The sequence below is a fragment of the Molothrus ater genome, chromosome 2 (assembly GCF_012460135.2).
Source record: "Molothrus ater isolate BHLD 08-10-18 breed brown headed cowbird chromosome 2, BPBGC_Mater_1.1, whole genome shotgun sequence".
Taxonomy (NCBI): Eukaryota; Metazoa; Chordata; class Aves; order Passeriformes; family Icteridae; genus Molothrus; species Molothrus ater.
Window position 1 is genome coordinate 86,827,735 of NC_050479.2, and position 27,472 is coordinate 86,855,206.

A 27,472-nucleotide genomic window follows, 5' to 3' on the forward strand; every position below is an offset into this window, starting at 1 on the left:
TGGGGAAAGAAACACGGGTGCTGCTCCTCTTTCCCGGGAGCAGCAGCGGCGCCGGCAGCGCTCGCCCATCCCGCGGGGCTCCAGGGCCGCGGGTCCCCGCTCCGCTCCGCGCATCCCGGCACCGGGGATGCGGCCGGGGACCACGGGACCCGCGCCAAGGGGCCCCAGCAGGAATTTAAGTGCAAACTGCTCAGGTGCCGAGGGCTAACATCCAGCCGAGGGCTGGGAGGTGTTCGACAGGATCCATCCCACCAGGAGGTTTGCTAATGGCTGCATGCGAGCTTGCTTTTTTTTTTCGGTGAAAATTAACTATCAGGGCAACAGAGGATATTCCTCTCCCCAAAACATTTTTTTTCTCTCAAAGAGCACTAAAAAATTTGAGTTTTAGTACTCCATGGGGCTTGCCATGCAGGATATGCGTTATACTGATGTTATAAAAAGCCACTTTCTTAAGTTCCACAGACAAGGAATTTGTTGGGACATGAAATAGCTTTGGGTACATTTCTGATCTCCCTGCAGAATGTTAAAATTAAAGCATCACTGGCAGTAGGAGGAAAAGGAGGAAAGCAAGAAAAGCTGTAAATTTTGCACTTCTGGCACAGCCCAGATTGTAGCAACTGACTTGATTTACATGAGCATCAGGCTGGACTAGAGCAAGAGAAATCAATAGTTATGGTAACAAGGTTGAAAAGGAGAGCAGACTGAGTGGATGTGGATACAGGGTGTATATCTTCCTGAGGAATGTAAGGCCAATTAAGTTAAGGCTTCAGCATCTCACATGGAACTCATAAAAATCCCCTCAGGTCTGGCCAAATATGTTATTCTGTTCTGCTGAACATAGTTTCCTGGGAAGAAACAAGGTCCTGGGAAAAAAAAATAAAGTGCATTTTTATCATACTTTTGAAATCTTATCTTCCTTTTAGGTCAAACCTGCCTATTAAAACATGAAATGTTCATTTCCCACTGCACTCTCTTCCTTTGCATACTGAAAATGTAATGTTTGTTGCCCAATTTTATCCTTCAATTCAAACATATAATTGCTCATTGCAGTCAGATCTAATAAATATCCCATGCTCACACTCTCCCTCCAGATTTTTACATCTAGATCATGTCTCCCTGGCTTCCACACCCACAGGGAACAGCAATATTTTTAAAACACATTCCAACACCTCCAAGATATCTGGAACCTTGGTGTCATGTTTCAGCTCTAGGTTTTGTGCCACACACCTGAAACTGAAGCAAGTATATTAATTGTGGGCTGAACAAGCCAGGGACACCCACCAGCCTGAATGTCATTTCTTCTTCTCTCATCTGATAATCCTGAGGTGCCAGGGATCAGGGGAGGGTTCCAGGCCTCAGAGGGTAGAATTACTGTAATTTTTTAGCCATACAGACTAAGCAAACTGTGTCGTCCGAATGTGATAAAATCAGGCTGACTGGCCCAAGAGCGGCTATGAGGTATCATACTGCTGCCAACTCAAAGGCACATGCACTTACTGTGCTTGGTATTGCACATACCAGTTTTAAAAAGCTGAAACTGTTGTGCAGGATATTGGACTGGGTCAGCAACACTACAATAAATGGGAAAATCCCAGCTTCACTGTGGGTGTCTGCCACTGTCCTTGTACCTGCTCTGGATGTCCCATGGGTCCATGCATAGCTCTGCTAGAAATACATTAAAAGCTGTTCTGAAAGGCATTTTTTATTGATAAAAAGAATTAACGAAGTATAATCACGTCATAGTGTCTTTGACTGAAGTGCTCTGTCAAGCTTACTTCCCTTTTGTGTTATGTAACTCTTGTAGAGTTTATTTGTGCCGTGGGAATTGATTTGCTGCTCGTGTGGAGTCCACACTCAAGGATCTGCAAAAGGCTGATGTTATGGCCTAGTTAAGAAGAAGAACTCTAATGACCATACCTGCTTCGAAAAGTGAACATAAATGCTTTTACAGTAGAAGATGAGTGTCATCCACAGTGCAGGCAGCAGGATGCAAAATCTAGAGGCAAGATGGGTCTCTCCAGAAAAATAAGCTTTAGTGTAGAAGCATTCTCTTGCTTAGGCCCCTCAAATGCTTAGCTAGGGTCAGACAAAGGAGTCCTCAGTTCTGGGAGTTTGGTTGCTCCATCTTTTGACTCAAATCCTCTGTGATCCCCACAGTGTCACAGGCAATAGTGCCAAGCTACTAGACAATGGCACAGCAAGACCTCACCTGTATGATTTAGATGTTCAGGTCTTCTTCTCAGCACGTGTGTCAAATATGGAGTGTGAGTAATGACCAACCAATTCACTGATCAGAGAAGACCAGAAATATGTCAGAAGACTCTTCAGCCAACAAATGACGATGTCAAATTGCTCTGAGGAATCAACTCAGCTTTGTTCTCTGATTATTTCTTTGTTCAGTTCATTTGTACCTGGTGGACAATTAGGGAGGTAGGGCTTTGTCTGCACTGGTGACCCTCACCATCTGATTCATCAGCCAGGTGACACAGAAGTGTGGTCACATCTCTGGCACCACTGGCTGTGAAACACCAAATGTCAGAGAAGGGCTTCCTGAGGAACATCACTCATACATTTGCATTTTTTTATTCAGAGCAACAATGAAAAGTTTCCTCAAGGATTTTCAAGTGGAAAAGCAACTCATTGTAAGCTAATCCTGTAGCTCACAGCAAGAGAAAGCTTCTTTCTGCTTGACCTAGTAAAGGGTCACCTTTTGAAGGTCAAGAAAATCCTAAAAGCAAGGTATTACATTGAATACAGGACCTAATAGCCTCTTTCAAGGGAATGTCTCACTCTTCCCCTTTCTGATACTCCTGCAGCTCTGCAGCTCAGCACACTCATCTCCTTTCTGGCACACCACTGCTCCTGCTAGGCAAACCAGGATCTCCCTTAAGAACATGACTTCAGCAGGACCCCATGTTGTCACACTGTGTGTATATAACCTGTCAGCTGGGAGATTTAAGTCCTGTTTGAGAGGGAAGAGAGACATATGAACAAGGCAGTCAAAGGTGAAGGGAATAAAAATCACCACTGGCTATGACAGGACTCTGTGCATGCTGCTAAAGTGCTAACCTCACACATTTTTTCAGCCTCCTACCCTTTGACTCACTGCCCATAGGGAGGCTAAGGCTGGGTTATTACTGGAAGCAATTGCATAACTGTGCCAGATGTTTTCTACTTCACTTCTCTAGATGTGATAAGTTTTAGGTCCCACCAGTTCCCCTTGCTGTCCTTGCTGTCAAGGCAAGGTGTGTCCCCAAGGAGTGTGCCAAGGTGAAGCACATCTGGGAAGTCCTGTGCACTGACTGTGGGATGCACAGCTGGCTCTCCCCTCAGAGCCCATGGCTGCTTAGGAGAGGTCTTGTCCTGTTCCCAGGACAGGCTCTGTAGCAGGACACTGTGTTGAAAAGTTCCCTGATAAATGGTGTGTTCTCCAGCTGTGTTACACTGCTCACACACCTTCCCCTGACTGAAATGTCAGCTCTGCCCTGCCTAACAAGTTGGAACAGAACAAAGCAGAGGTTCAGGGGAAAGGATTAAGTGTGACAATATCTGATTTCCTTGCCTCATGCTCTACTTGGACTTCCTTATTTGGTTTTCCTATAGCATCCTCTATCTCAAAATCCTGGACAAACACACCAGCTGAGCCCCAGCTCCTGTCTGCACTGGGAAAAGGCTCATGCCTTGGTTACCAAACATCTGGCTTAGCTGTAGCACAGAGGGAGCCCGATGGCCTTGCATCATGTCACCCAGCAAGGCAGGAAGCAAGGTGAGCACAAAGCCCGTCCCCCTGGCCACCTCTGCTCACACAGAAGGCTCTGGGACAGAGGAGAGGAGTGAGAGCTCCTGCACACCTCTGCAGCAGGTGGGTGCTACACCAGTGGGTACAGCATGGGCTGTGCCACAGGGAGGTGGCATTGGCACAGCCTTGTGCCACCTTCTTCCAGCAGCCTGCCAGAGGGAGGCAGTGATTTGGAGTTTTACTGTTTTATAGCTAAGTGAACTTAAAATCTAAATGGGAGAAATCTCTGAAATGCCTACACAGTACGAGCATGGGGTTTTTTTCTACACTGGCACTTCTGCTGATGGCCTTGTGCTATGAAGTGTGGATGGTCTCTGGGGATGGATGTCTCATGGCACCTGTGGGTGCCTGTTCTGTTGTTACATAGCCCTTGGGAGAAACACTCTTTTTCCTTCCATGTGCTCATTGTTTCTCTGTATGAATCTTGGCCTTATTACCTTTGCTCCTGCCACTGTGCACCTCTGAGGAAAGCCTGGCTCAAACACTGTTCAACCTGACTTGAACATAACCTCAGGGCCAGCAGAAGAACCTTCATGAGATGCCTGTGCCTGAGGAGAGAGGTAGTCCAGACACTAACTTTACAGCCAAAGCTAAACAGAAAGTCTATATGCATTTAATATATCTTTTTATATGGTAAATTTTTATCTGAAGAGTCATATGACTCAAAAAAAAAGTATAATTGATTGACCTGAGTGCTGGTCAGAGACACGTTTGTAAATGTTTTGGCTTTTTCTACCCCCCTCCTTGGCAAAATTCTGAGTAGTACAAAAGCATAAATTAAAAAAGCTTGTCATTTGTTACTGCATCGGGGATTACCTTCAATTCTCTGTAATATCCAAAAATATCTGCTAACATGTGAGCAGTTTCCTGTTTACAGGTTTTTAAATTATTAGAGAGCGTTCACTAGTTACCTTAGATGGATTTTATAATGGGATTTCAACAATTTATCCTACTGTGTGTGTGCTGTGTACTGTAAGTATCAAGCAGACACACTCTGGATTTCTCATGCCTGAGGGTAAACAACCTTGTTTATAGCCTTTTTTACAGCATACAGTATAAATTTCTTCTAAGGCAAGACCAAATTTATATACACTGTGGATGTTTGTTATAACACAGCTGAGAAAGACAGAAAACCTCTACATACTTTGTATATGGCTTACCCTACAGATGGCCACCTCACATCACACAAAATATGGTTCACAGGACCATTTATAAAATTCAGCCACCAATCTGGTTTGCAATTTAATCTACAAAGTGCATTAAAATGAAAATAATTCATTGATGGTTTTGTCATGCCTGAATTTAGTCATTTGTTCATATGACACCTCAGAAATATGAGTTATATTTGACAGCCCAGCTGTCCACATCTGGGAAAGGCAGTTCATCTGCTTGTCAGGCCCTTCTCTCAGGTTAAATTATTCAACAAGCAACTAAAGTGGATAATCTTTATTCATTCTGACATTTCCAGTTTCATTTGAAGTTTAGCTGATGAAGCTGTTTTACGGTATTTCATTTCATTGTGTATCTTCCTGTTCCTGCTTGGTACAACTTGTAAAATGTTCATATTGTCTGAAGTTTTTTTAATAGATGACCTTCCCTTCACTGTGGTTTGTGAAGCATTTTGTCTCCTATACAATGAGAAACCCCTTTTTATGTCTTTGGGTCTTGCTATTATTCCTGTTGATTTATCTAAGTACTTTTTCCTGTCATACTTCTTTGTCATACAAAATAAATTGCTTTGGGTTTGTTTGCTTTTGTTTTTTCTCAGGCTGGGAAAAATAATATCATAATTTGGATTTCCTTTAAAATAACAATACTGATGTTTGTGGTTTTTTCTCTCCTGTAGTATTTTTTCTGCCTTTAGCTGAACAGCTAATACAATTTGTTAACTGGAGCTGTTCATATAAGTCTTGAGTTTTACAGTGGGTTTTTCCTCACCTGTCACCACACGAAGCTGCTGGCATTAAGGAGAGACATTCCTTTGCTAGAGCTGCTGGTTTCCAACAGGAGTTCTTAGGTGAAAGTTCATGGACCACCATATATCATGAAAGGCATGATACCAGTGTCTTCAAGAAATGTTTCCACAGCTTTTTCTTTTCACATGCCTGTTCTTCAAAGGTTAAAGTTCACTTTATTGTTTGGCTTTGGCCTTGAGGGTTGAACATTGTGCTACATCCTTGAGGAGACTGAACAGGATCATATTAGAAAAACAAGTGTCTTTCTTGAGATTATTTACCTTTGGTGGCAGAGGTGCCAAAACTTCTTTCAGACTTCTGGAGCAGACAAGGATTCCCACATATACTGCTGTTGTGAAAGTACAGAGAGTATTTGCACCCAACCACAAACACCTTTTCTTCCTGCAATTGCAGTCAGCAGCAAGCCACTCTGCTTTTGGACAATTGGCAGTCACCTACAAAGCTAAAAAATAGAAACTGAAAAGAAATCAGAGGAAACTATACCAGAATTGGGTTAAAGTGATTAAAATTACACATCTCAATACCTTACTTTGTTTTCAAGGGAAAATGTGTTTTCTATACTGGTTATAAACTTGGAGGTGTAGGACACATCAAATTTTTGTGTCATCTTTGCCAGGCAAAGCAGTGAGGACTGTAAGGCTTGGAGGAAAGTTTGCAGAATGAGGCATGCTGTGATTGGAATTCATCAATATTCATGATGGCCCATATTAACTTAGTAATTTCACCTTCTGCATCAGTCATTCCAACTCAAAACAATATATTTTAAAGTGCTGATGAAGAGGAACTGTGAAGGAAATACTGTGGAAACTTAAATCAGATTGCTGTGATTGGATGCTGCCCACAGGGAATATTACCATGTGCTGAACAGAGTTCACATCCCCAACACTGCGGATTTCTGATGGGTTAAGGAAAACAGGGTATGAATCATTCAAAGATTTCTAATATAAGCATTACCCAAATAAATACCCTTCCCCCACTTGCAGAGTCTCTGGCCAAATACTGTCCCTCTGTTCCAGCTCCTCCTTGCTGCCTCTCCCTGTTTCCGGATGGGCCCTGGCCCCCAGCCCTTATCTCCTCCAGCCCCTGGGCTGTTTGCAGAGAGCAGCTATAAAGAGGCTGACAGAGCACAGAGTGGAGGGGAATTACAAGGTGCAGGAAAACAGCAGCACTGCTTGGCTCAGAACGACCTGCTCTGCACCATGGGGAAGGACAAGCTGCCCAGCAAACCAAACATCTTCCTCCTTCTTCTCTTCTTCCTTCCTGGAAACACTCCTCTCAACACGGAACCGTAAGCTACACGTGTGGAGGGGGGAGGGAGGTCTAAGTGCTCCCTTTTTCCTGCAGCTTTCTTCCCACTAATAACCAAGCCCTGAGTTCCTGCACAGCTCTGACAGTGTTCCGCACTCCCATCCTGTAATCCCCCGGCTGTCCAGCCCTGGGACCCCTCCCCACCACCATCTCTGCCAGGGGCCTCCTTCCACCCTCCCCAAATCTCTGCCCGCATGCCCACGGTCCTGCCCTGATAGTCCAAACCTGGATCCTCTCAACACCTTTGCCCAAGTATGTTCTGCCTTGAAACTTCTCAGGGCCTGGGATGTTGTGGGCATGATGCCGGGATCCAGGTGCTTACCTTTCCCAGAGTGTCCTTGTTTCAATCACTGAGTTACTTCTCCCCATTCTCCTGTTGCTTTCCAAGCCAGTTTGTTCCCCTTTCTCCTGCCAGTTTGTTTCCCTTGGCAGCCTCAGATGTGCTTGTTCTCGGAGAGGATCTGTGACCTAGATTCCCTTCCTGCGGCTTGGGGGCTGGTGTCAGCGCCAGGGCTGCACAGCCTGGGAGCACGGCTGCAGCTTGGGCTCTGCTGGGAGAGGGGCAGCCTGGCATGGCACGGGCAGGCTGGAGCCTGGCATGCCCACCCCAGCCTTGCCCACCAGACAGGGCTGCTCTGAAGCCTCTTGTCTGGGAGGGAGCAGCCTCCCTCTTCATACCTTGGCTGGGTTCCTCTTGCAGTGCTGACAGAGGCACAGCTCTCACCAGCATGGGTCCAGCAGTGCTTGCTGCAGAGATTTCATGCCCACAAGCACTGCCACAGCTCTGGCAGAAGGTGCAGCGCTACTGCTGCCACTTGCTGTGTGGTCAGAGGTAAAGTTGCCACTGGGTCAGCCTGGAGGACATTTGACTCACGCAGTACCATCAATCCCTCATTTGTCTGCCCTGTTTGGGTGCTTCTGGGGTGGATCAGCCAAGCAAGTCTGCTTTGGGGTCAGGCAGAGCTCTCTGGTTCCCCTACAGTAATCTGATGTAACTAAGTAATTAAGTAATCTTCATTCATTCTTGCCCAACATCAGGGGGAAAGGGAATGAAACCATACTGCTCAGACCTGTGGGCAACACAGAACCATAGACTGGCCTGGTCTGGAAGGGACCTTAAAGATCACTCAGTTCCAAACCCCCTGCCATGGACAGGGACACCTTTCTCTAGACCAGGTTGCTCAGATCTCTATTCAACCTGGCTTTAGGCATCTCAAGATGGGGTATCCACAGCTTGACTGTGCAATCTGTGCCAGTGCCTCACCAGCCTCACAGTGAAGAAATTTCCTCCCTAATATCTAATCTAAACCTGCTCTCTTTCCGTTTGAATCCATTACCCCTTGTCCTGTCCCTTGGCAACTGTCTCTCTCCATCTTTCTTGTTGGCTGCTTTTTGTCCCTTAACTGAGCCCCGTTCTGGGAGGGAAGAACAGAGAAAGGCTGAGAGGTGGGAGAGAGAGGGGTGTTGTTGGGGTCGCCAGAAGGGGGACAGGAGCCCAGTAGGGAGGCAGTTCTGAGCAGTGAACTGCTAGGTAGCATAGGTAGTTTTGCTGTGGGTGCAGGATAGATCAGATGCTGCATACAACACAGAAAGGAAGCAACCCTTGAACTGGAGAGAAAAAATTAAACTTCCAACCAAGACTTGCTCACTGTGCCCTATGCAAGTAGGGGTATCACTTATTTGGGCAGAAATAGCTGCTGCTATTTCTATTTCAGAGGTGACCATCTGGACAGGAGACACAATTAAGGCTCAGATTGCATATTACAAAGAAACATATTCATCAAATTAGTGCAGCACTGGAACAGATGACCCAGACAGATGGTAGAAACTTTATCTATGGTGTCCTTTGCAAAAGCCCTGTTCCAGGAGGGAAGGTGGGCTTAAGAATCCAGAGGTCCTTTGTAACCAAAATGTCAACGATTTTGGAAGAATGCAGCCAAAGGTATTATTCTCCTACTCTGGTTGTGCATGTAAGCTGTTTAACAGTGCAGTGGACATGCTTGGGAGTACTCTGCATTTGGTCATAAGTGTGAGGCCATAATGACACTTAAATTGGCAGGTATTGATTTGGGCTGATGAAGTTCACTGCTTTCTTTGGCTGGGTGCTTGTTCTAGGAAGCAGCTGAGAGTCAATACACAGACAGACATTATTCCACTTTCAGCTACAGTGTTACCTTCTCTGTAGAGACAAACTCACCATTTTTGCCTCAGCCTCCATCTCTAGGGTCGCCTATTCCTCCCTGGTGCATGCCTCTGTCAGAGTCACTGCCTCTCTCATCAGAACAGCTCATTGCATGCTGAGGTCTCTTTTGGCAGCCCAGATGCTTTTTGTCCTGGAATGTGTGTACATGGCTTTTGTGACCACAGTTGCTTGAAACACTCATGGTAATTTAATTCATCTGTCTCTTCTAAACAACACATCCCCAAACACCTAAAGAGAGGTCTATAAACAGCATGGTTTATATCTCTGTTTCAAAGGCAGGGAAGTCAGCCTAAGGGGTAGTTCTGCAAGTTGGCCAAAATTTCAGCAGAACAGTGAACAGGAAGAGAAATGAGGCCAAATTCCCCACGAACTAGGTCAGGCTGTCCTTTCTGTGGACTGGATGTTATTGTCACATTGCCAGTGCCACTGACAGGGGACAGGGGGGATGGCATTAGGGGAAGCAGCATGGGCTGAAGCCATGGTAAGAAGGTTGTGGAAGAAAGGAAACGCTGGAGAAAGCAGAGAGTCACAAGTTGTAACTCACTCTCTGGGAGGCTGGAGTTCCCTCCTTTCACAGCTTCTGCAGCAGCACTGGCTGAGCAGAGTTGCCAGCAGGATCCTCACTACATTTCACCACAGTGCTGCCTCATGGTGAAGGAAATGCAGGAGCTGCTGGGATCCCACTGCCTCCACAATAGCTTTAGGACTCCCCAGAAAGCTCAGAGCCCAGGCAAAAATGTAGCTTTGGATGGATGCATTTGTATTTGTCCTCTATTCCTTTCTGAACCCTTCCCGACAGTCTGTTACTAATTACTGACTGAGAATTTTCCAAGGCTGACCAACAGTGGTCAAGTCTGAGTGGTAGGAGCTCACTTATTATATTCCCTTTATGAACAGTTCATTTGCTATTTTTTGCTACTCAGTTCTATCATACAAAAAAATCTTTTCCACAAACATCTAAGTTAATTTTTAGAATTTTCTTATCCTGCACAATTATGAGACAATTGCACTTCCGAGATCATTTAGGTATGTACTGAAGAACAGGAGTCTCCACACAAACTCTGGAGGTTTTCACTGGTTCCTACCCCTTCTGCACTATCTTTCAACCAATTAATCCAGGACAGAATTATTAATTTGATTTATTAGTAAAATTATCCCTTTTATTGAATTAGTCGAATTAGGCAGCTTAGTTTAAGGGTCCTCTGTGAGGGACCTTTCTCAAAGTTCTTTGAAGATGCAAGTACACTTGAGGTACAATAAAACACTACACCCCAAAATTCTTTGTGTGCTCATCTTAATAAGGTCCCAAACTGCAAGCACTCACATCTTTGCTCAGCATATGAAGGATTTGGAAACCTGGATAGGCAAAGACTGGAGGAGTCAGACAAGTGGGTGGGTTTTTTCCTCAACTGTTTTTAGCTAATGCCTTTGAGTCTCAAAAGGAGATTGTGGGATATACAAAATTCAATTAACAGCCTGAAACCTTTCAAACCATCCTTACTCCCTGCTGTGAAGCCAAACAAAACATCCTTTGTAAAGCACTCTCCATTAGCATAGAAATTGTTCCTTCTACTGCAAGCATTTTCCTGCTTTTAGGCTAATTAGTTAGACCATTTAATATGTATAAACCCAAAATAAAATGAATGCTCATGTTATATGCACTGCAATTCGCAGGGATGGCAATGGATTAGGCATGCTGATTTGTTAATTTCCCTTCACTTAATACTGTTCCCTTAAAACCGTTTCACATTTCTGATCTTTCTTGCTTCCCTCCCTTCACAGGCAGTACATGGTGCTGGTGCCCTTTCTGATCCACACAAATTCTCATGAGAAAATCTGTGTTCAGCTGACCTACCTGAATGAGTCTGTGACCCTGAGTGCCACACTCGAGTACCTAGGGGAGAACAGGAGCTTGATTGATGATGTGGTGTCAGAGAAAGACGTGTTCACCTGCATCCCTTTCTCTGTGAGTATCTCATCCTTGTGGGATGGTCTCTTGTGTTTATTGATGTGGGACAGTAGATCCAAGCAGTCCAGAAATAAGAAATAAGACACACTGCAATCAGAGACCCCTAAGCTAAGTCGAACAAAAGAATTAACTCAATGTGGATGACTGACTGTGGTAGTCTTACAAGGACTAATTTTCCCCCATTATCAAATTCTGTGTCCCACATGATACTTCTCTGCATGCGTTAGAGAAGTATTTTGGAACTTTGACTGACAGAATGTGCCCCATGTTTGTTTGATATGAGTAAGCCTGAGATGAAAAATACCAGAGTGGACTGAAAACTGTAGAAACCGGGGAATTGTTAAAGATAGTGAGGTCCATGAAATCATATGGCTACTTCTGGAGCTTATTCCCAGTTTTTTACTGCAGAAGGTTGGTTGGTGAGTAATGTAAGCAACAGGTTCCATACCCTAATTAATGAATCTGGGTTATTTTCTTTTTGATAAATCGTATGATGGAATAAGATCAAGTATTTCTCTAAGAAAAGTATATAAATGAAGGAAGGCAGTAGTTTTTTTCTTCCTCCCTGCACTGAGTCATTTTTGTCCCTTTAGGGAACTTTCTGACCCAGCTAGCACTTCTTCCTTCAGTGCTCAGTGCAATGGGGTGGATCAGTAAAGCAGTTATCCTCTTCATTCTCCTTAGCTCCCAAAATCCAATAGCACATCAGTGGCATTTCTCACTGTGACGGTGACAGGGGACACACTGCAGTTCAAGAGTCGCAAGTCAGTGCTGGTCAAGAATTCTGAGAGCTTGGTCTTCGTCCAGACAGACAAACCCATCTACAAGCCCGGACAGACAGGTACCAGGAATTGGGCTGGTATTGACTCTGACAGCAAAACATCTTAAGGCTCCATTCTCCAGAGGTGCCATACTTGTAGTGAAGTTTTCAGATTTCTTCATGGGGGGATCTAAAGTACTCAGTAAATCTTATTTCTGTCAGCTGAGGTCTAGTTCATGGCACTTTCATCATTCCAATCTCCATTCTCCAGGCACAGTATCTCAGCCAGGTGTAGGCACAGGCTCTGATTCATTCTACTCAAGTAGAGGCACAAAACAAGGATGACTGCAAAGCATAGTCTCCCTTGGCTGCACCAGAATCAACAAAGCAGGACAGGCACTCCCAAGAGATAACTCAATTCAGCCAAGACCTGATTATTCTTCTAAATTTATCTGCCCCTCACTATCTGCAAGAGAAAGACCCTGAAGTAATTGTTTCTATTACTTAGAGATCTCAATTCAGAGCCTGTTGATCCATGGAAAGAATCCAAGTAATAAATTATTGAAACATTGTCATTTCCTGTGATGACTACAAATTTACCTGTGGAATTTCCTTTTCTTCTGTTGCACTCTTCAGTTCAGTTTCGGATCGTCTCTCTGGACAAAGACTTCTACCCACTGAATGAGAAGGTAGAGCCTTAATTCCTTGTTGTTAGACAGGAGATTTAATTAAATTAACACCATTGCTGTCATCATCCAGAACCACTGAAGACAGCCTTTAAACCATATGATACTCTCTCACACCATGCTTTACCTGTTCCATAATCTGTTCTAGGACACATTCCGTCTAAAAAAAAATACCCCTTTTCAGAAGCATAAAGATGTTTAAAACCAGATTTGCAAATCAATGTATGTGGCTAAGCTTGTGGGCAGGGATCTCATTACTGAAAAAATGTGTCAGACAAGCTTCCATGGGTAGTGACAGATGTGAAGTTGTTTCTGGCAGTGGATGCAGTCCCACACTTAGAGAGCAGCATGACAAGAACTTGGTTTTATGGAACTGGTCAGGGGTGCAAGCCCACCTTTTGTTTTATTTGACAATCAGTTCCTTCTGCAGACAAGTTCCTTGAAAACTTGTGCTTCATCACATCTTCATACAGTGGTAAGACAAAAGGTCAGGGTCCTAAAATATTACAGATAAAATTCCCTTAGCCATCAAGATCCAAGGAAAAAGAGCAAGTACAGAAAGGGAACAACCCAAAGGACTTCTTAGAAGTTCTTTGTTCTTCTGCCCCTCAGTCCAAATCTGGAAAACAATTCCGTGTGATTAATATTTCTAACATTGATTTTCTTTTGATCTTTCCCCACAGTTTCCCTTTGTCTACGTTCAGGTAAGTGGATAACTACATTATTATTATTTGTGGAAGAATGTGCAGGCACAGAGTAACCAGTCCCCAGCAGTGGTGTTTTCAGGCTGAAGGGCAAGGGAAAAATCACAGGCCTGTGACCTTTTCCCTTTGGTTAAAGAAAGGTTGAGTAGCTGGGCATCAAAATAAGCTCCAATAATGATTCTATGAGCTGTAGGAGAAAACTAATTAACCATTACAAGCCATGCTGTGAACAGAACTACACTTGGCAGAGTAGTCTTCCCAGTCAGAACTGGGTCTCTGCCTGCCAAGTGTGGTTGAAATTAGAGACCAGTGTTAAATAAGCTATCAAAACCAAAGAAACAAAATTAAATAAATAGACATCCCTTGTCCTCCCAAGCATGTTCTTTTTGTCTGGCTTTTTTTTTTTAATGGTTGAACTTCAGCGGCAGGCAAAAGTTAATAGGAAGGATGTTTCAATGATTCAAGCACTCACTTTTTTCAGATGAGACCCCAAAATTTATAATTATTATTTGGGATATCTTCTTTTGAAAAAACTTATGATGAGTGCTCATGGACAGACCCTGAAATTAGTGTGCACAAAATTTATTTTGGTTTACGCAATTAATGAGTCCTGTGTAGTCAGTCCTTTTACTGTTCCTGCTGTGTGGGGTTGCTGTGTCCATTCTGCACCATCTCTGTCTAGAGCTGCAGAGTCATCACAACAGAGGTAGGCCAAAACCAGGCTGTGCCCCTTTTCCTGAACCCTCTTTTCAGAGTGCTGTCATTCTCTCTTCCCATCAACAAACTTCCAAAAAAGAGCTGCAGAGCTGGTGGGCCACTGATTATCTGTGAATATTGGAAAAAAGAAGAGTAAGACAGTGGGAGGTGTGGATTAGCAGGCCAAGGGGAGCATCTCAGAGCTACCTTTTGTTAGGGATGTCCCATGGGGTTCCTTCCCTTTCAGTGAGATGATAGTTTACTGAGTACAGAAATCTAATGAAAGGAGCAAAAACAAATACATCTTCCAGAAATATGTCCTTGTCTAACAAGCTGAATAATTTAATAACCTTTGTGTGTATGTGTCAATACCATGAAAGCCTTCACTTTTAAATCCCTAGGAAGGCCATCCATGTTCTCAGCTCTAGTCTGTAAAGCATGCTGTTTGTCTGTGCTGCTTAAACCAGCTTATGTAGGCCTTGTCCTTCATCTTCACCATCCCCTCTCCCTTCCTCAGTTCTCCTTCTCAGACCAGTACTGCCCTTTGTTTGGATTTCACAGCTGTCTACAAGACACTCTTGTAGAGGGGGGAACTCCTGCGGCAGAAAATTCACCAGATTACTCTAGAGTACTTTCTTCAGCCAGATCAGATCTGTCAGTGCAGTTTACTACATGATTGCATGAAATTTGGACAGGACCAAAGGAAAGAGTGGCAGGAGTGAAGAAAGGTGACAGCCTAAGCATCAGCGCTTCTAAGGAAATAAATGTCCGTAAATCCAAACCCTGGATGTCACTAATTTATCTTAGTGAAACACAAAGGCAGAAGTCAGTATGAGTCTGCTACTTCTGAACTATTATCCTGACCTATTGCTTATGTAATTAAAAAAAAAAAATAGAACACCTTTCTGAGGAAGAAAACAAACTGGTTTTCAGGCCTTCCCTATAGATACATCACAGGAATGGCAACAAGTTCACCAGCCCAGCTTGAAATGTTAACATTCACTGTAAACATTTTCTTGAATTCCTCTTCTGAGGAAGCCCAGTGGCATCCCTCACAATAAGTGGTGAACTTTTCAGAAGGGTTGAAATGTGATGATGAAGACGATTTGGTCAGAGCCATGGGATGCATTTTACTGACTGTGCCACCCTCCCAGGTGGCTTCTTGGGAGTATGGCCCCCTCTTCTGCCCCCTGACTGATGACCTCCAGCTGGGAGAATGCCATTTGCATCTCCATTTTTCCTAAGCCCTGAGATAATATCTCAGTGAAGTAAATGCACATAGTCACATACCTGAGTCACACACCTATCTAGAGTAAATAAACTTTTAGTGACAGCCAAGGTACAAGGATGCACTAAACTAGGCAGAACAACTGTGCTGTTTCAGTGAGTTCTACAAGAAATTTGGAGCTGAGGGGGTTAATTATGGATGGTCAGTTAATAATGAGCAATACACAAATGTAGTAGTGGTGAGACTTCAGCTCCAGCATTAGGAGCATGGAGACACAAGGGAGGGCTGCCAGCTGGATGCCTCTGTGTGGGAGTATACTTTCCTCTGTTCCTGTCACCATTACCCCCCCCACCCCGACCACAGGCTTAGGACTCTTGTACATTTCTCAGTCCCATTGGTAAGTCAGGTGTCCGATTCCTCAGCAGATTGTTTATTGGTACTTCAGCAGTCTTCATTCCAGCCAGAAGAAAACCAAAACTTTTGCATGCTGTATGGCCAGTCAAGAAAGCTGAAAGTTCCTCCTTTTCTCCATGCTCTATACTTCTGATACCAGTTCTGTTCCCTTCTGTTACCCTGCCAGTCTGCCTTGCCTAGCTTCCTGTCCCCATCCTTTGCAGGTACAGCTGAGGGGGAGACAACACAAAAGTGTTTAAAAGCTTTCTTGCATGCAAGTTATGCAGAATTGGCAGGTAAGTACTTTCAGAACCTCGCAGACTGTTGAATAATTACAGATAGGTATTTCCCAGCTGTGATGTGCATACACTGGGCACTGCACTGCTCTGTCCCTGGCACTCCCCTGTACTGTCTCATGACACTGTTACCCTCACCTGCAGGATCCCCAGAGGAACCGTGTGTACCAGTGGCAAGGGGTGGAACTAGAAGCAGGCTTTACACAGCTCTCCTTCCCCCTCACCTCGGATCCCATCCAAGGCTTCTACAAAATAGTTGTGCAGAAGAGCATCTCATCCCATGTGGAGCACTCCTTCAGTGTGGAGGAATTTGGTAAGGGAAAGGAATTTGACAGTAATGCCTTTTACTGTGACCGCTCAATTTGGAATTTTCTGGGAACAGCATGGAGAAGGGAGGGACAGAGTATAACAGGCAATGCAATTCATAGGGGCTGGGCCAAAAAGCACTAAGTATGAGAAATGATTGCTGACTTTACGGCATCTCTGTGACCTGCCCAAGCTTGTATTTGCTCAAACTGCTCTGGGGAGCACAGGACATGCCAGAATTCCTGTGTATGGCTTGTGGCACCGATTTCAGCTGGCTTTGTCTCAGTTGATTCCAGTCCAGCAGCTTGTTGCAAGTAGCACTAGATATGAATGTAAGATATGACAATATTTTGGTGACTCCATTTTGCTTCCCTCATCATCTGCATAAGGTCTCTTTCTCCATTCGTAGTCCTCTCTATTTTTGCTCTTCCTTGTTTCTGTGAAAGCTTAGAAAACATGTTTGGTAGAAAACTTGTGATTGAAGAACCTATGAATGTTACAAAAAGACTGCTAGGAGAGACTGAGTAAGGAGAAATGTGCTGCTGCAGGGAGTCTTTTAACCCTCAGCTCTCTAACAAAGCTTCTTGGATGATCGTAGGTGTGTATTCTGACCATAGGTATAGATGTGTATTCTGACTGTAGTGCGCATTTGAGGAGGCTGATTGGCCAGTGCTTCACACTCCCAGGCTCTCCACTAACTCTGCATGAAGACCAGATGTTTATTCCAGAAACAGCAGATCCATTGATCAAGACCTGCTGTTTCTGGAATATGCAGCCCATAGATTGCCATTGAAGTCCATGAGAGATGGCTTATTTGGCTTTGAGTCAAGAATGGTGAATAATTTGACCACAAACCAGGCTATAGGCTTAAATCTGCCATGGTGACTGATGTCCTGTTCCTTGTCCCCCAAAGACCATTCTGAATGCCCCACAAAATCAAAGCTGTTAAGTCCCATTGTTAGCCTCCTCCTAAACTGATTTTTCTTTCCTTTGTTCTTTAGTCTTTTTCTTATGAATCTCTCCTATTGCTATTTCTCTTAAAGTCTTTTGAGGAAATGCACCCTGGAGTTGAAACATTGAGCCTTGCCTCCTATCTTAGAGGCAAATTTGTGTCTAAACTGTATAACTCAGGGTTATTTTCCATTTCCTGGATGTGCACCCACTCTGCTGTTATTTCCTCGCACTGTGAAAAAACCCTTCAGCTGCACCAGCTGGAAGCAGGACATTACATGCTTCAGTCCAGTCCTGGGCATGAGGAGTTGGAGGTGTAGGGCTGCAGGATGCAATATGGGAAGAGAGTTGTAACTTAATATGTAAAAAAAAAATAAAATATATATATATATTTTACTCGTGCTCCTTTATATTGGGCTTTAGTGCTGCCTTTTCCACTTGAAAATATAGATCTGAGAGTCTGTGGCTAGATTCACTTGAACTCTGTGGGTATGCAGGACAATATCCCACAGTGCATCTTAGTGAGCCTAGGAGAACTCTGCATCTCCAGAACAGTAAGAATGAGCCAAGAGAATCAATGATTTGGGGCATTTCAATGTGGTGAATTACAAAGGTGGAGAATGTGCTGCTCCAAGTCCCACTTGCAAATTATGCATTGTGAAGACACCACACAGGAGCAGTGTGTCCTTGTGAATGGACTCAGGTGAGGGATCTGCTCAGCTGTCTGGAGCCACATAAGCCCATGCTGCCAATAAGGCAAGGTAAGGACTACCAACTTCCTTAATTGCCTTTGAACCCAAACAGTGGTGAAGGCTGAGAAAACCTATGGAAGGGGTAGAGATAAATACTGGAGACCACAGGGAGGTTCATATGAAGATGATCCTGGCTCTATGCTTGCATTGCTGTGTAGTACACAGCTCCTATTCACTGTTCTCATACCAGACTTTCTCTCTTCCATCTAGTGCTGCCCAGGTTCGAGGTCCTGGTGAAGGTCCCAAAGATGATCACTATTAAGGACAACGAGCTTCCAGTGTCTGTCTGTGGTCTGTGAGTCACAGAGCTCCAGTAAATCTCTCTTGCTTATTCTTCACTCTGCCTCTTTGCTGAGGACCAAAAGAAGTGCTCAGGGAGGGTTTTTAAACTTTTCCAAGGCATGTAGTGAACACTTATTTCATTCTGTCAGTCCTGAACCTGCTGCTTGGCCTGAACAGTCAAAGTGAAGGGTCTTCCTTGTGTTCCTTAAAAGATTATGTCAAACAAATCTGCATTTTTCTCTTCTCAGTTTATTTCACATTTTCTCTTTCTGTCTTTACATTTCTTCAGTTAGAGCTTGTCTGCCAATGCTGAACCCTCAAATACTCCATGTCAGATCAGACATCATTTTAATTGGTGATGCTAACCCAGTGTTCTCATTTTTAACTCATAAGTCACTCCTTCTGAGCACCTGGTTGTCTTTCCATTTCTTCATTGAACCCTGAGCAGTTTATAATACACAAATGCTCCTGGCTGAAATAATTTTCTAAAGTCAACCTTTTTCTGCAGAGACGTCCCACCTAGAACAGGATGAATGTAACTTCCATGGATGATGGAAGAATGTCACTATGGAAGTGATGGAAATCATTAAAATGTCAGATTAGTCAGCCTTTCAGAAGTATTAGGAAAACATCCACAGAGGTCTTTAAGGAGATGTGTCTGTGTGGCTATGCCTGATTGTCTCCCTATCTGATTCATTGTTTAATACACTGTGATTAGGTACACCTATGGGAAGCCTGTTCCTGGTTTGGTGAATGTCCAAGTATGCCGGAAATTTTCCCAGTCTGCTTCAAGTTGTTACGGAAAAGAAACAGAATCTGTGTGTGAAGAATTCACCAGGCGGGTGAGTCCCAAGATCAAAATGTAGTGGTTTTCTGAAGGTTAAAGGGCCATCTTGTCTCAAGAAAGATCAAATATGTTGGGAGAGAGTAGGGCATTAGAGATAGCATTCTCTCTAGGGAAAAGCAAAGAATCTCAGAGGAAGGCATTCTTAACAGAGGGATCATTAAACTAGAAACAGAACTGATGATGAAAACCTGACCCCATTGAAACCAGTGACAAACCTCCAGCTGCCAGCCATGAGGTCTTTGCTATTGTTCCACAAACTGAGAAAAGAATCTTTGAAGGAATTTTCTAACTGAGAGGGACTGACTGTGAGCAAGAGCAAAGATGAGGAGAAAACAAGAAGGCTGTATAGAGAACAAGGAACAAAGATGAGGTGGTATTGTATATGGGTCAAGTACAGGAGAAAGAGCAACAAGATGAAGAGAGAAGACAATGAAGAAACAGGAAGAAAAACAGAACTAAGGCAGGAGGCAATTAACAAGGAAACCAGTGTGGCCCTTAGAAAACTGTGTGTCAGATATCTCACAGAACACAGAAAATATGTGGATGAAACACTAGGAAACAGGCTGAACACAAGTTCTTGGAGACAACCCTTGAAGAAATTCTGGAATTTCAAGAACAGAAGTCAAGCATGTTGGGTTTGGGGTATCTATTCTCATTCCTCAATGGACAAACTTTGTTCACAGAATTTCAATTTTCTCTCCAATCCCTCGCTTAGGCAGATGCTCGTGGGTGTGTTTCTGGTGTGGTGAGGACCAAGGTGTTTCAGCTCCTACGCAAGGGATATGAGATGAGCATTGAGGTACAAGGCAAAATCACGGAAGATGGCACAGGTATGTAGGACACGAAGAAGTCAAAGTGATGGCAGGCATAACAGGAGCAACTGGCAAACACAAGGAAGGTGGAGTAGCATGACTAGAAATTCATTAATAATCCCTCTTTACTGTGCTCTGTCACAGGAATTGAGATGACTGGAACAAGCTCCTGTGGTATCACATACACCATGAGCAAAATCCACTTTGACCTATTGGACCATGTGTACAAACCAGGGATCCCACTCTTTGGGACGGTAGGGAACTTCTGAGACCCTGGGCTATGAGTGGCACAGCAAACACACAAGTGCACAAACCCATCAGTTGGAGTCGTGGGGTGTGTGGGTTACATGGTTCAAGAGGCAGGTGATACATGGTGGAGGTCCCAAATGAAGCTGGTTGGGGGAGTTAAACTACTGAGGAACTAAGGATCCTAACAGATAATTTCCATGGGCTGACTGGGTTGTTTTGCTGAGAATTTTCTTAGTTGTACCCTCAGACAACTCAGGGCATGCCTCGCACATTTCGACATTCTTTTCCTTTGTTCTTGTATCAAGAAATATCCTGCCTGGCAAGGAGGAAAAGAGGCAAGAGGATGTCTTACTTGTCAATTGCTTTTTGTTGCTAGTCTAAAACCTGAAGTTTGTTATTGCTTTGTTAGGTGAAGCTGGTCGATGGCACTGATGCTCCACTTGCCAATGAAACCATCACAATTACTGTGGGTGGAAACAAATACAAAGGGAATTACACTACAGATGAGCAGGGACAATCCTGGTTTTCCATAGACACTACCAGCTTCACAGAACTCTCCCTGGAAATCCGAGTGAGTGGCAGAGACAGGGGTAAGCCTCTGTCTTTCTCTTCAACAGGGGAAATGTCTGTCCATGGATTATCAGTCTTTTCTGACAATTGGAAAGTAAGGCAAGTTTCTTGGTGGGTCACCTCACTTCTCTGTGTCTTCTCTGCATGTTATCCACAATCTCCTAAGCATGCAAAATACAGAACATTTCCAGAGTTTTTCTGTGGACTTTTATGTGGCTTTATACCTGTATTTGTTTGGCTATGAACCTTTTATTCTTCCTTCCCAGGCAGAGCATAAACCTGAACTGAACTGCTATGACAGTGACTGGATGACACCGTCCTACAAGCAAACCACGCGCAGAGTAACTCGCTCTTACTCCCTCAGTAAGAGCTTCCTCAAAATTGAGCCAAAGCCTGAGGCACTAAGCTGTGGCTCCTCAGCAGAGGTCCAGGTGCACTATATCTTCACACCAGAGGCCATAGGGGAGCAGAAGAAACTTGTCATTTATTATTTGGTAAGACACATTTGGGGTTGCTTTGATCTACGGCCACAGAAAGTAGTGTGTAACCTCTAGCTGTGTTCCGTGATGAGCAACCAGAGCACTGCTAGATGGCCAGTAATGATGGAGAGCACTGGAAACCTTCAACAGTGCAATCCAAATACACTTCACTAATCTTTCTCTTTTCTCTCTCTTCTGTGTGCGGAATTTTGGGAGACCACAGTAATTGGAACAGACTGTAACATGCTGGCATTAAGAACTATGAATTTGTTCATTTTGCGGATCAGAGAAGAGAGACTAATTGAACTGTGACAAAACAATGACATGTCAGTCTCTTTTGGGAAAACAGGAAGATTCAAATTAATATCCAAATAGAATGTCTTTCTCCCTAAATTTGTTTTTCTCGTTATCCCATTTAATGACACTAGCAGAGAAGACAAGAGTAGCTTTGGAGAACAATAAAAATATCAGTAAACCAGACACTTCAGTTCTGGTGGACTGCATAGAACTTCAGGGGACTTAGGCTGATATTAAAAAAAAAAAAAACCTGTGCTAGAGATGTCTATGTGCTTATTTTCAAGACTTCTAACAATTAATGGAAGGACAATATACTCATTTACCCGGTTGCCTGGGAAAATTGATTTTAAGTATGTGCATACAGCGGGTAAACAAACAGTGAGAAACTTTCATTTTAACAGATGTGGATCTCACATCTTGAAATTGAAATATGGTGTTATGGAATAAATATTCCATATCAAAAGTAACTGAATAAAAAGCATTTTTGACTGTGCAAAAGGAATCTTTTTCTAGAAATGAGGGAATTACAGGAGGTATTTAAGCTATTGCCTACTGTCTAACTTCAGGTACCTTGCTCAAGCTTGTATTCTTTGCAGCCTGTGGTCTTCTGTCCCAACTTAGTGCAGTTATAAAACTAATCCTGGTGAAATTTTTCTTCATACTGTTTCACAATGCGACTGAGAGAGGAATGAGGAGACTTTTTGACGTCCAGTCTGTTCCAAATTGTTAGAAATGTGCAGATGACTCCCAGAATTATGTGTGGTTAGAGGCAAAATGCACTTGAACCTGATCTATATATGTAATATGTACAAAAGCAAAGAGACGTATGATCGATGTGGTGCTCCTAGGAGCAAATATTCCTGTCTCCAACGACCCAGTAAATTCCAGCCTGGAACTTGTTGAGCATCTTCTTGGTGTTGCTCACACTCTTACAATTAACCCAGTGAACATTCCTTCTCCTTTCAACATTGGAAAGAACAATTCCAGGAAGATTTCTCTGTTACACAGGTGATGGCCAAGGGACAAATCGAATTAGCTGACACCCACGATCTGACTGTGAATCCTGGAGATGGTGAGCAGATCTATGCCTTTTTAGCATTTCTGATGGTAATTTGGGGCAGAGGGGATGTAGGTAAATTACTTCAATTCAAACTGAATTTAACATTTTGTTCAAACTTTGCAAGTAATGTTTGAATTTTCAAAATTAATCCTTTTTATATGACGTGGCTTTGATTAATTTTGCTTTCTCTGAGTTCCAACAGGTGCTAATTTTTTAATGAGAAAATGTTAGAAAATTCAAGCAAAAATAAGTATAATATTTTGGCTACTTCCTAAAACCAGCACTTTCTGATGGCCACTCTACCCTATTCTGATTGTGGATGCTTACCAGTGTTGTGAGACTCACAAATACAACAAGCAGGAAGAGCATGCCTCCATTTCTTTGTCTCATTTCCTCTATTTTTTTTTTTTGTATTATTCCTGCCTTGTAAGCATGCAAACACATGCATATCTATATTCTAATCAACACATTTAAATTTTATTCACATATATGTCCAAGGATTACACATTTCAGTACCAAAGATAAGCTGTGATGCAACTTTAAATGTCTATTGAAAATGAGAAGAGGGAAACATTTTGTAAGTCTGTGAGAAGGAGCGGCACTGCAGTGGATATAAACAGATTATGGCAGTAAAAGATCTCATGCGCTGTACGAAGTTCTGTATCCTCACTAGGAGCAGTGACTGAACTCCCACCCAGGCTGGTACCAAGGGATGTTCTGTCACCTTGTCTAGATTGTGACATAAAGCTCAGGCCCTGATAGAGTTTTCCAGAACAGAGGGGCATTTTCTACTGTGTCTGGAGCAATAGTTTGGTGTTCCAGATAAGTGCTTGCTTAGCTATAACCTTCTGAAGTTATTCTTTCAGTCACTCTGCAAGCTTGACTGCTGTCACCCTTTTTGCAACATTCATGTTACTTTTTTTTGCCTCAACTATTTTTTAGTAGATCTTGGAGACTGAGGGGAAAAAAATGGTTGGGAGCATCAAGAAATTATGCCACACGTTAACTGGGGAGAATCTAGAAGGCAGGGAGAGGCCCTCCAAACTCATGTGCTTTGTCAATTCACAATCAGTCTTTGAATGCAGGCATCTTCAGTAGCAGCCATAAATTTTAGTCATGTGTCAGTTTGCCAGCCCCTGATAACTAAAAATGTTCATCAGGAGTGAACTTGACTTTTTTTTTATCTGGGGAAGGCAAATGCATATATTGGAACCCCTTGCATATTCAATAGCCTTCTGCTCTCTCTGTCAGCTTCCGGGACATTCCGGTTGAGCTTCCCTGTCGAGGCAGCAATTGCTCCCGTGGCACAGATGCTTGTGTACACCATTTCACCCAGTGGGGAAGTCATCGCCAGTTCACAGGATTTCCAGGTTGAAATGTGCCTCCCCAATAAAGTGAGTACAAATCACGGTTTATGCAGCTCATGTTTGTCTTGTGGACAGCAGCTCAGTTTTAATTTCCAGAATGAAGGCAGAATTCACAATGGGTTCATGAAATGTTCTGACCTGATGTTGACTGAGGATTGGTGACCAGAATAAGCAACAAAGCTATGAAAATTTTAAAAATGGAGCAAGACAGAAATAAAAAGAGAATCACTCATCCTTATTAATTACATTGATCAAAGATGAATATCCATTAGACACTAGCCAATTTCAGTTCACACAGCTAGAAGTGTCAGAATCATAATGTAACAGTGTCTGGAAAAATGGTTGCTTGAACGTCCTTTTGGATTTGCAGGTGAGATTGAGTTTTGCGCCCAAGGAAGGTCTTCCTGCTTCCAACACACACCTGCAACTCCACACCTCTCCAAGATCCCTGTGTGCCCTCCGTGCAGTGGACAAGAGTGTTCTCCTTATGAGGCCTGAAAATGAGCTTTCTCCCAGCTCTGTGAGTCTTGGCTACTTTTGGTAATGAGCAAGTTCAAGAACCAAGCAAGCCCTCACTAACAGCACTATAGACATGGGGGAATGTATTTTTACAGTTGCATTCCTTACACTTGCCTTTTAGAAGCTGGCATTCACCATTGGAGTGCTAGGTTGTGTCTGTCCCTGTTAGTGATGATCTGATGCATTGTTCCCTGTTATTTGCATTTCTCCAGGTGTATCAGCTTCTCCCACTAAAGGAAAGCCAGGGTTACAGCTTCAGGGAATACTACTTGGAAGAAGACAACGTCAATCCATGTGTATCGCTTGACAATCTGTCATTAAATGGATTTCTCTACATACCCATTTCTTCTGATGGCGAAGGGGATGCCTACGACATTCTCAAAGTAAGCACCAACCTTTCATTTTTCTCTTTTGTTCCCTTTTTGAATTCAGTCTCCTCTCTTCTTCTCACCTGCCCTGAAGGGCTTTTTAATAAAAAAATAAGCTCATTTGCTGTAAACTTGCTCATATTTGTATGCAAAAAAATAACCAGGCTCAGTTCCCACATCTACTTAGCCCATGAACAGTAACTGAGGGCTTCTCAAAACCATTAAAACTTTGAAAGGTCTCCTCATAGTACAGACAACTGCAAATGGGCTTGGATAAGGCAACAGAAAATTTACCTCTAGTGGCATAATATTAGAAACTCCTCATTCAGTCATGTTTTCTTTCTCTGGTTTAATATGTCTTTGTTAAAATATCAGTTAATTTGATAACCCATAAATCCATGCATATGCACCCAAAGTGTCCTGCACAAAGTTTTTTGGGTATCCTCCCTCCAGTGCATTTCACACATGCCATTTTCATGCAGGCAGCTGTCCCCAAGGTAGGCCTGTGGCCTTACCTTTCCACCTGATCAAGCCAGGATTTAGCCTTAGTATGAGAATAACATGATAGAGACTCCTCATCTGTGTCAAACCAGCCTATCCGGAATTTACATACAAACCTTTGTTATTCTGATCATTACCAGACTTAGGTACATCCATTCTTGACATACTAAATGAAGTTTATTTTCAAACCATTTTTTGCATATTTTTGTTCTTCTTTCTCTTTGTTTACTAGGAATTGGGCTTAAAAGTCTTCACTAGCAGCAAGATCCATAAGCCTGAACTCTGCGAGCATTACCCAGAACACATGATGGAAAGGAGTTACAGTGGTTCTAGTACCTTTTTGGTTTTACCTCTCACACAACCTCCTAAAATTTACCACCCTGCCTCTTTCCTTCCCTCTTTGAATCTTTGAATATTAATTACACAGGCAGATCTGATTGCATTCAGATATGCTGACCTATTTCAGGATCCCTCCCTTCTGGACCAAGTCCTGAAATATGAACTGATTCACCTCTGCCCGCATCTTCCCAGGCAGCCAGATGTGCCTGGCTAGAGCTGTGTGTGCTTGGCGACTCCCATGCTACCCCTGCAGCAGCAGAGGGCTTGTAGGCACTAAAGGAATATTTCAGCACAAAGTAATGGGGTTTTTTCCCATCAGATCTGAGTCCAGCTATGAAAATCTAAAATAGGAGCATCTGCATCTAGGCAGCCACGTTCTAGGAATAACTAGAGGAACAACTACGGTAAAAGTGGGCCAAGACAAATGAGAAAGTGGTACAATTCCGTGGTTCAATATTTTATCACTGGGGGCTGAAAAATTTGGTTCTGTTTCAAGTTTCCCCATTTACATGACTATAAGGGGCTAAGTAGGTCATGTTACTTCTCTGCAGGTTCAGTGACTGTGAAGATGGAGAGAATGATGTTGCTTTTTTTGCTTTCTTTCTTAAACAGATATGAGATTAGAAAGACTATATAATAAAGACTCACCTATATCACTTTCAGTTACTGACTTTTATGGTGCAGTACCCCAGCTCCATTTAAACAGTTTTAGCTTTTGGTGCAGTGACAGCTTCTAGCTTCCTACTCATAAGGATCAGATCTTTGGTTTTGAAATGGAGGATTTGTCATCAGAGCATGGCTCAAGACAGCTGTCTGCTTTGAGAAGATGCAAAGTCTTCTAAGCCTGCTGGAAAAGCCTTTTGTAAGGCACAACAGTATGCAACACTGTGAGATGGCCAGAGATGTAAAGACCCATGTTCACTTTTTAAAAGTTCCTAGATGGAGGGCTAAGTGTGGCTTCTGTTTCTGGTCATGTATAAATGCAATCAGTTCTTCAACCAGATTATTAAACTGTGTGCCATGGTAATATTTGGGGACAGTAAGCTTCAGATTTGATTCTGTATTGCTATAGAAATATGCCCTCATATCATCATGAATGGTTCTTTTGTCACTGAGAGGTTTTCTGGCAGTGGGGAAAGAATGCTCAACTCCATCCAATCTCTGTAAGAAGAGTAGCAACATTAAGAAAAATTAAATACTGAGATGGCAACAGAGAAATTTATGTTTCCAGTGGCCAAGATGTCAAAGCTGTTCTTTCAATTTTAAAATTTGACCTAAGAATAGCAACTACCCGAAGGGAAAGTAGTTGTCCTGGTTTAGAATGGAGTTTGACACATCTTTTCCTTTCTTCCTGTCCTTGAATAAATTTGCTAGTTTCTGCAATGAATCTGCATGGAGAAATGAGTTATGACATGGTAGAAGATATGGTTGATGGCAATCCTATGGAGACTGTCCGGAAGTACTTCCCTGAGACATGGATCTGGGACATAGTTTCAGTGAAGTAAGTGTTCAAGAGAATGTAGAGTGTGGTCACTAGGCCAGAACCTTGGACTAGGTTAAAGCCTCGGTGGATGTATCGGTATTTCAGTGAAAGGAGTATTTCTAGTAGACAAAGGGAATTTTTAAGGACATTAAGTACAGGATGCTTTAGAGGAACACACAAAACCCAGTGCCTGTATCCCATCTGGGCAGGGGTTTGCTGTCAGCAGATGTTGCTCAGTAGGAGAATGGATGAACACCAGAATACAACTGAAA

General features: G+C 43.2%; 1 protein-coding gene and 1 long non-coding RNA gene across 5 annotated transcripts in view; one reads left to right on the top strand and one right to left on the bottom strand.

Annotated features, from left to right (window-relative positions):
- Positions 1–185: 185 nt before the first annotated feature.
- Positions 186–7,695, bottom strand: LOC118690978 (uncharacterized). 2 transcript variants are annotated; one of them, XR_004980933.1, is made up of 3 exons: positions 7,406–7,695; positions 5,738–6,217; positions 186–863 (listed from the first exon to the last, which is right to left on the bottom strand). It is a non-coding gene; the product is annotated as an uncharacterized LOC118690978 (long non-coding RNA). The 2 variants fall into 2 exon arrangements; XR_004980931.1 differs by lacking the exon at positions 186–863 and having other exon boundaries at positions 5,231–6,217.
- LOC118690904 (alpha-2-macroglobulin-like) overlaps positions 6,875–27,472 on the top strand; it is a 36,683-nt gene continuing 16,085 nt past the window's right edge. Inside the window, exons 1-18 of one of the 3 annotated variants that reach the window (XM_036389902.2) lie at positions 6,875–7,063; positions 11,069–11,252; positions 11,940–12,096; positions 12,652–12,704; positions 13,385–13,405; positions 16,163–16,331; positions 18,238–18,322; positions 19,028–19,151; positions 19,872–19,986; positions 20,113–20,222; positions 20,627–20,788; positions 21,054–21,281; positions 22,572–22,635; positions 23,875–24,017; positions 24,361–24,510; positions 24,722–24,892; positions 25,611–25,710; positions 27,092–27,218. In XM_036389902.2, the coding sequence (XP_036245795.1) occupies positions 6,975–7,063; positions 11,069–11,252; positions 11,940–12,096; positions 12,652–12,704; positions 13,385–13,405; positions 16,163–16,331; positions 18,238–18,322; positions 19,028–19,151; positions 19,872–19,986; positions 20,113–20,222; positions 20,627–20,788; positions 21,054–21,281; positions 22,572–22,635; positions 23,875–24,017; positions 24,361–24,510; positions 24,722–24,892; positions 25,611–25,710; positions 27,092–27,218 (2,252 nt within the window). In that variant the 5' untranslated portion in view covers positions 6,875–6,974. The remainder of the gene's footprint in view (positions 7,064–11,068; positions 11,253–11,939; positions 12,097–12,651; positions 12,705–13,384; positions 13,406–16,162; positions 16,332–18,237; positions 18,323–19,027; positions 19,152–19,871; positions 19,987–20,112; positions 20,223–20,626; positions 20,789–21,053; positions 21,282–22,571; positions 22,636–23,874; positions 24,018–24,360; positions 24,511–24,721; positions 24,893–25,610; positions 25,711–27,091; positions 27,219–27,472) is intronic. The other 2 variants (XM_036389919.2, XM_036389911.2) reach the window with 2 other exon arrangements.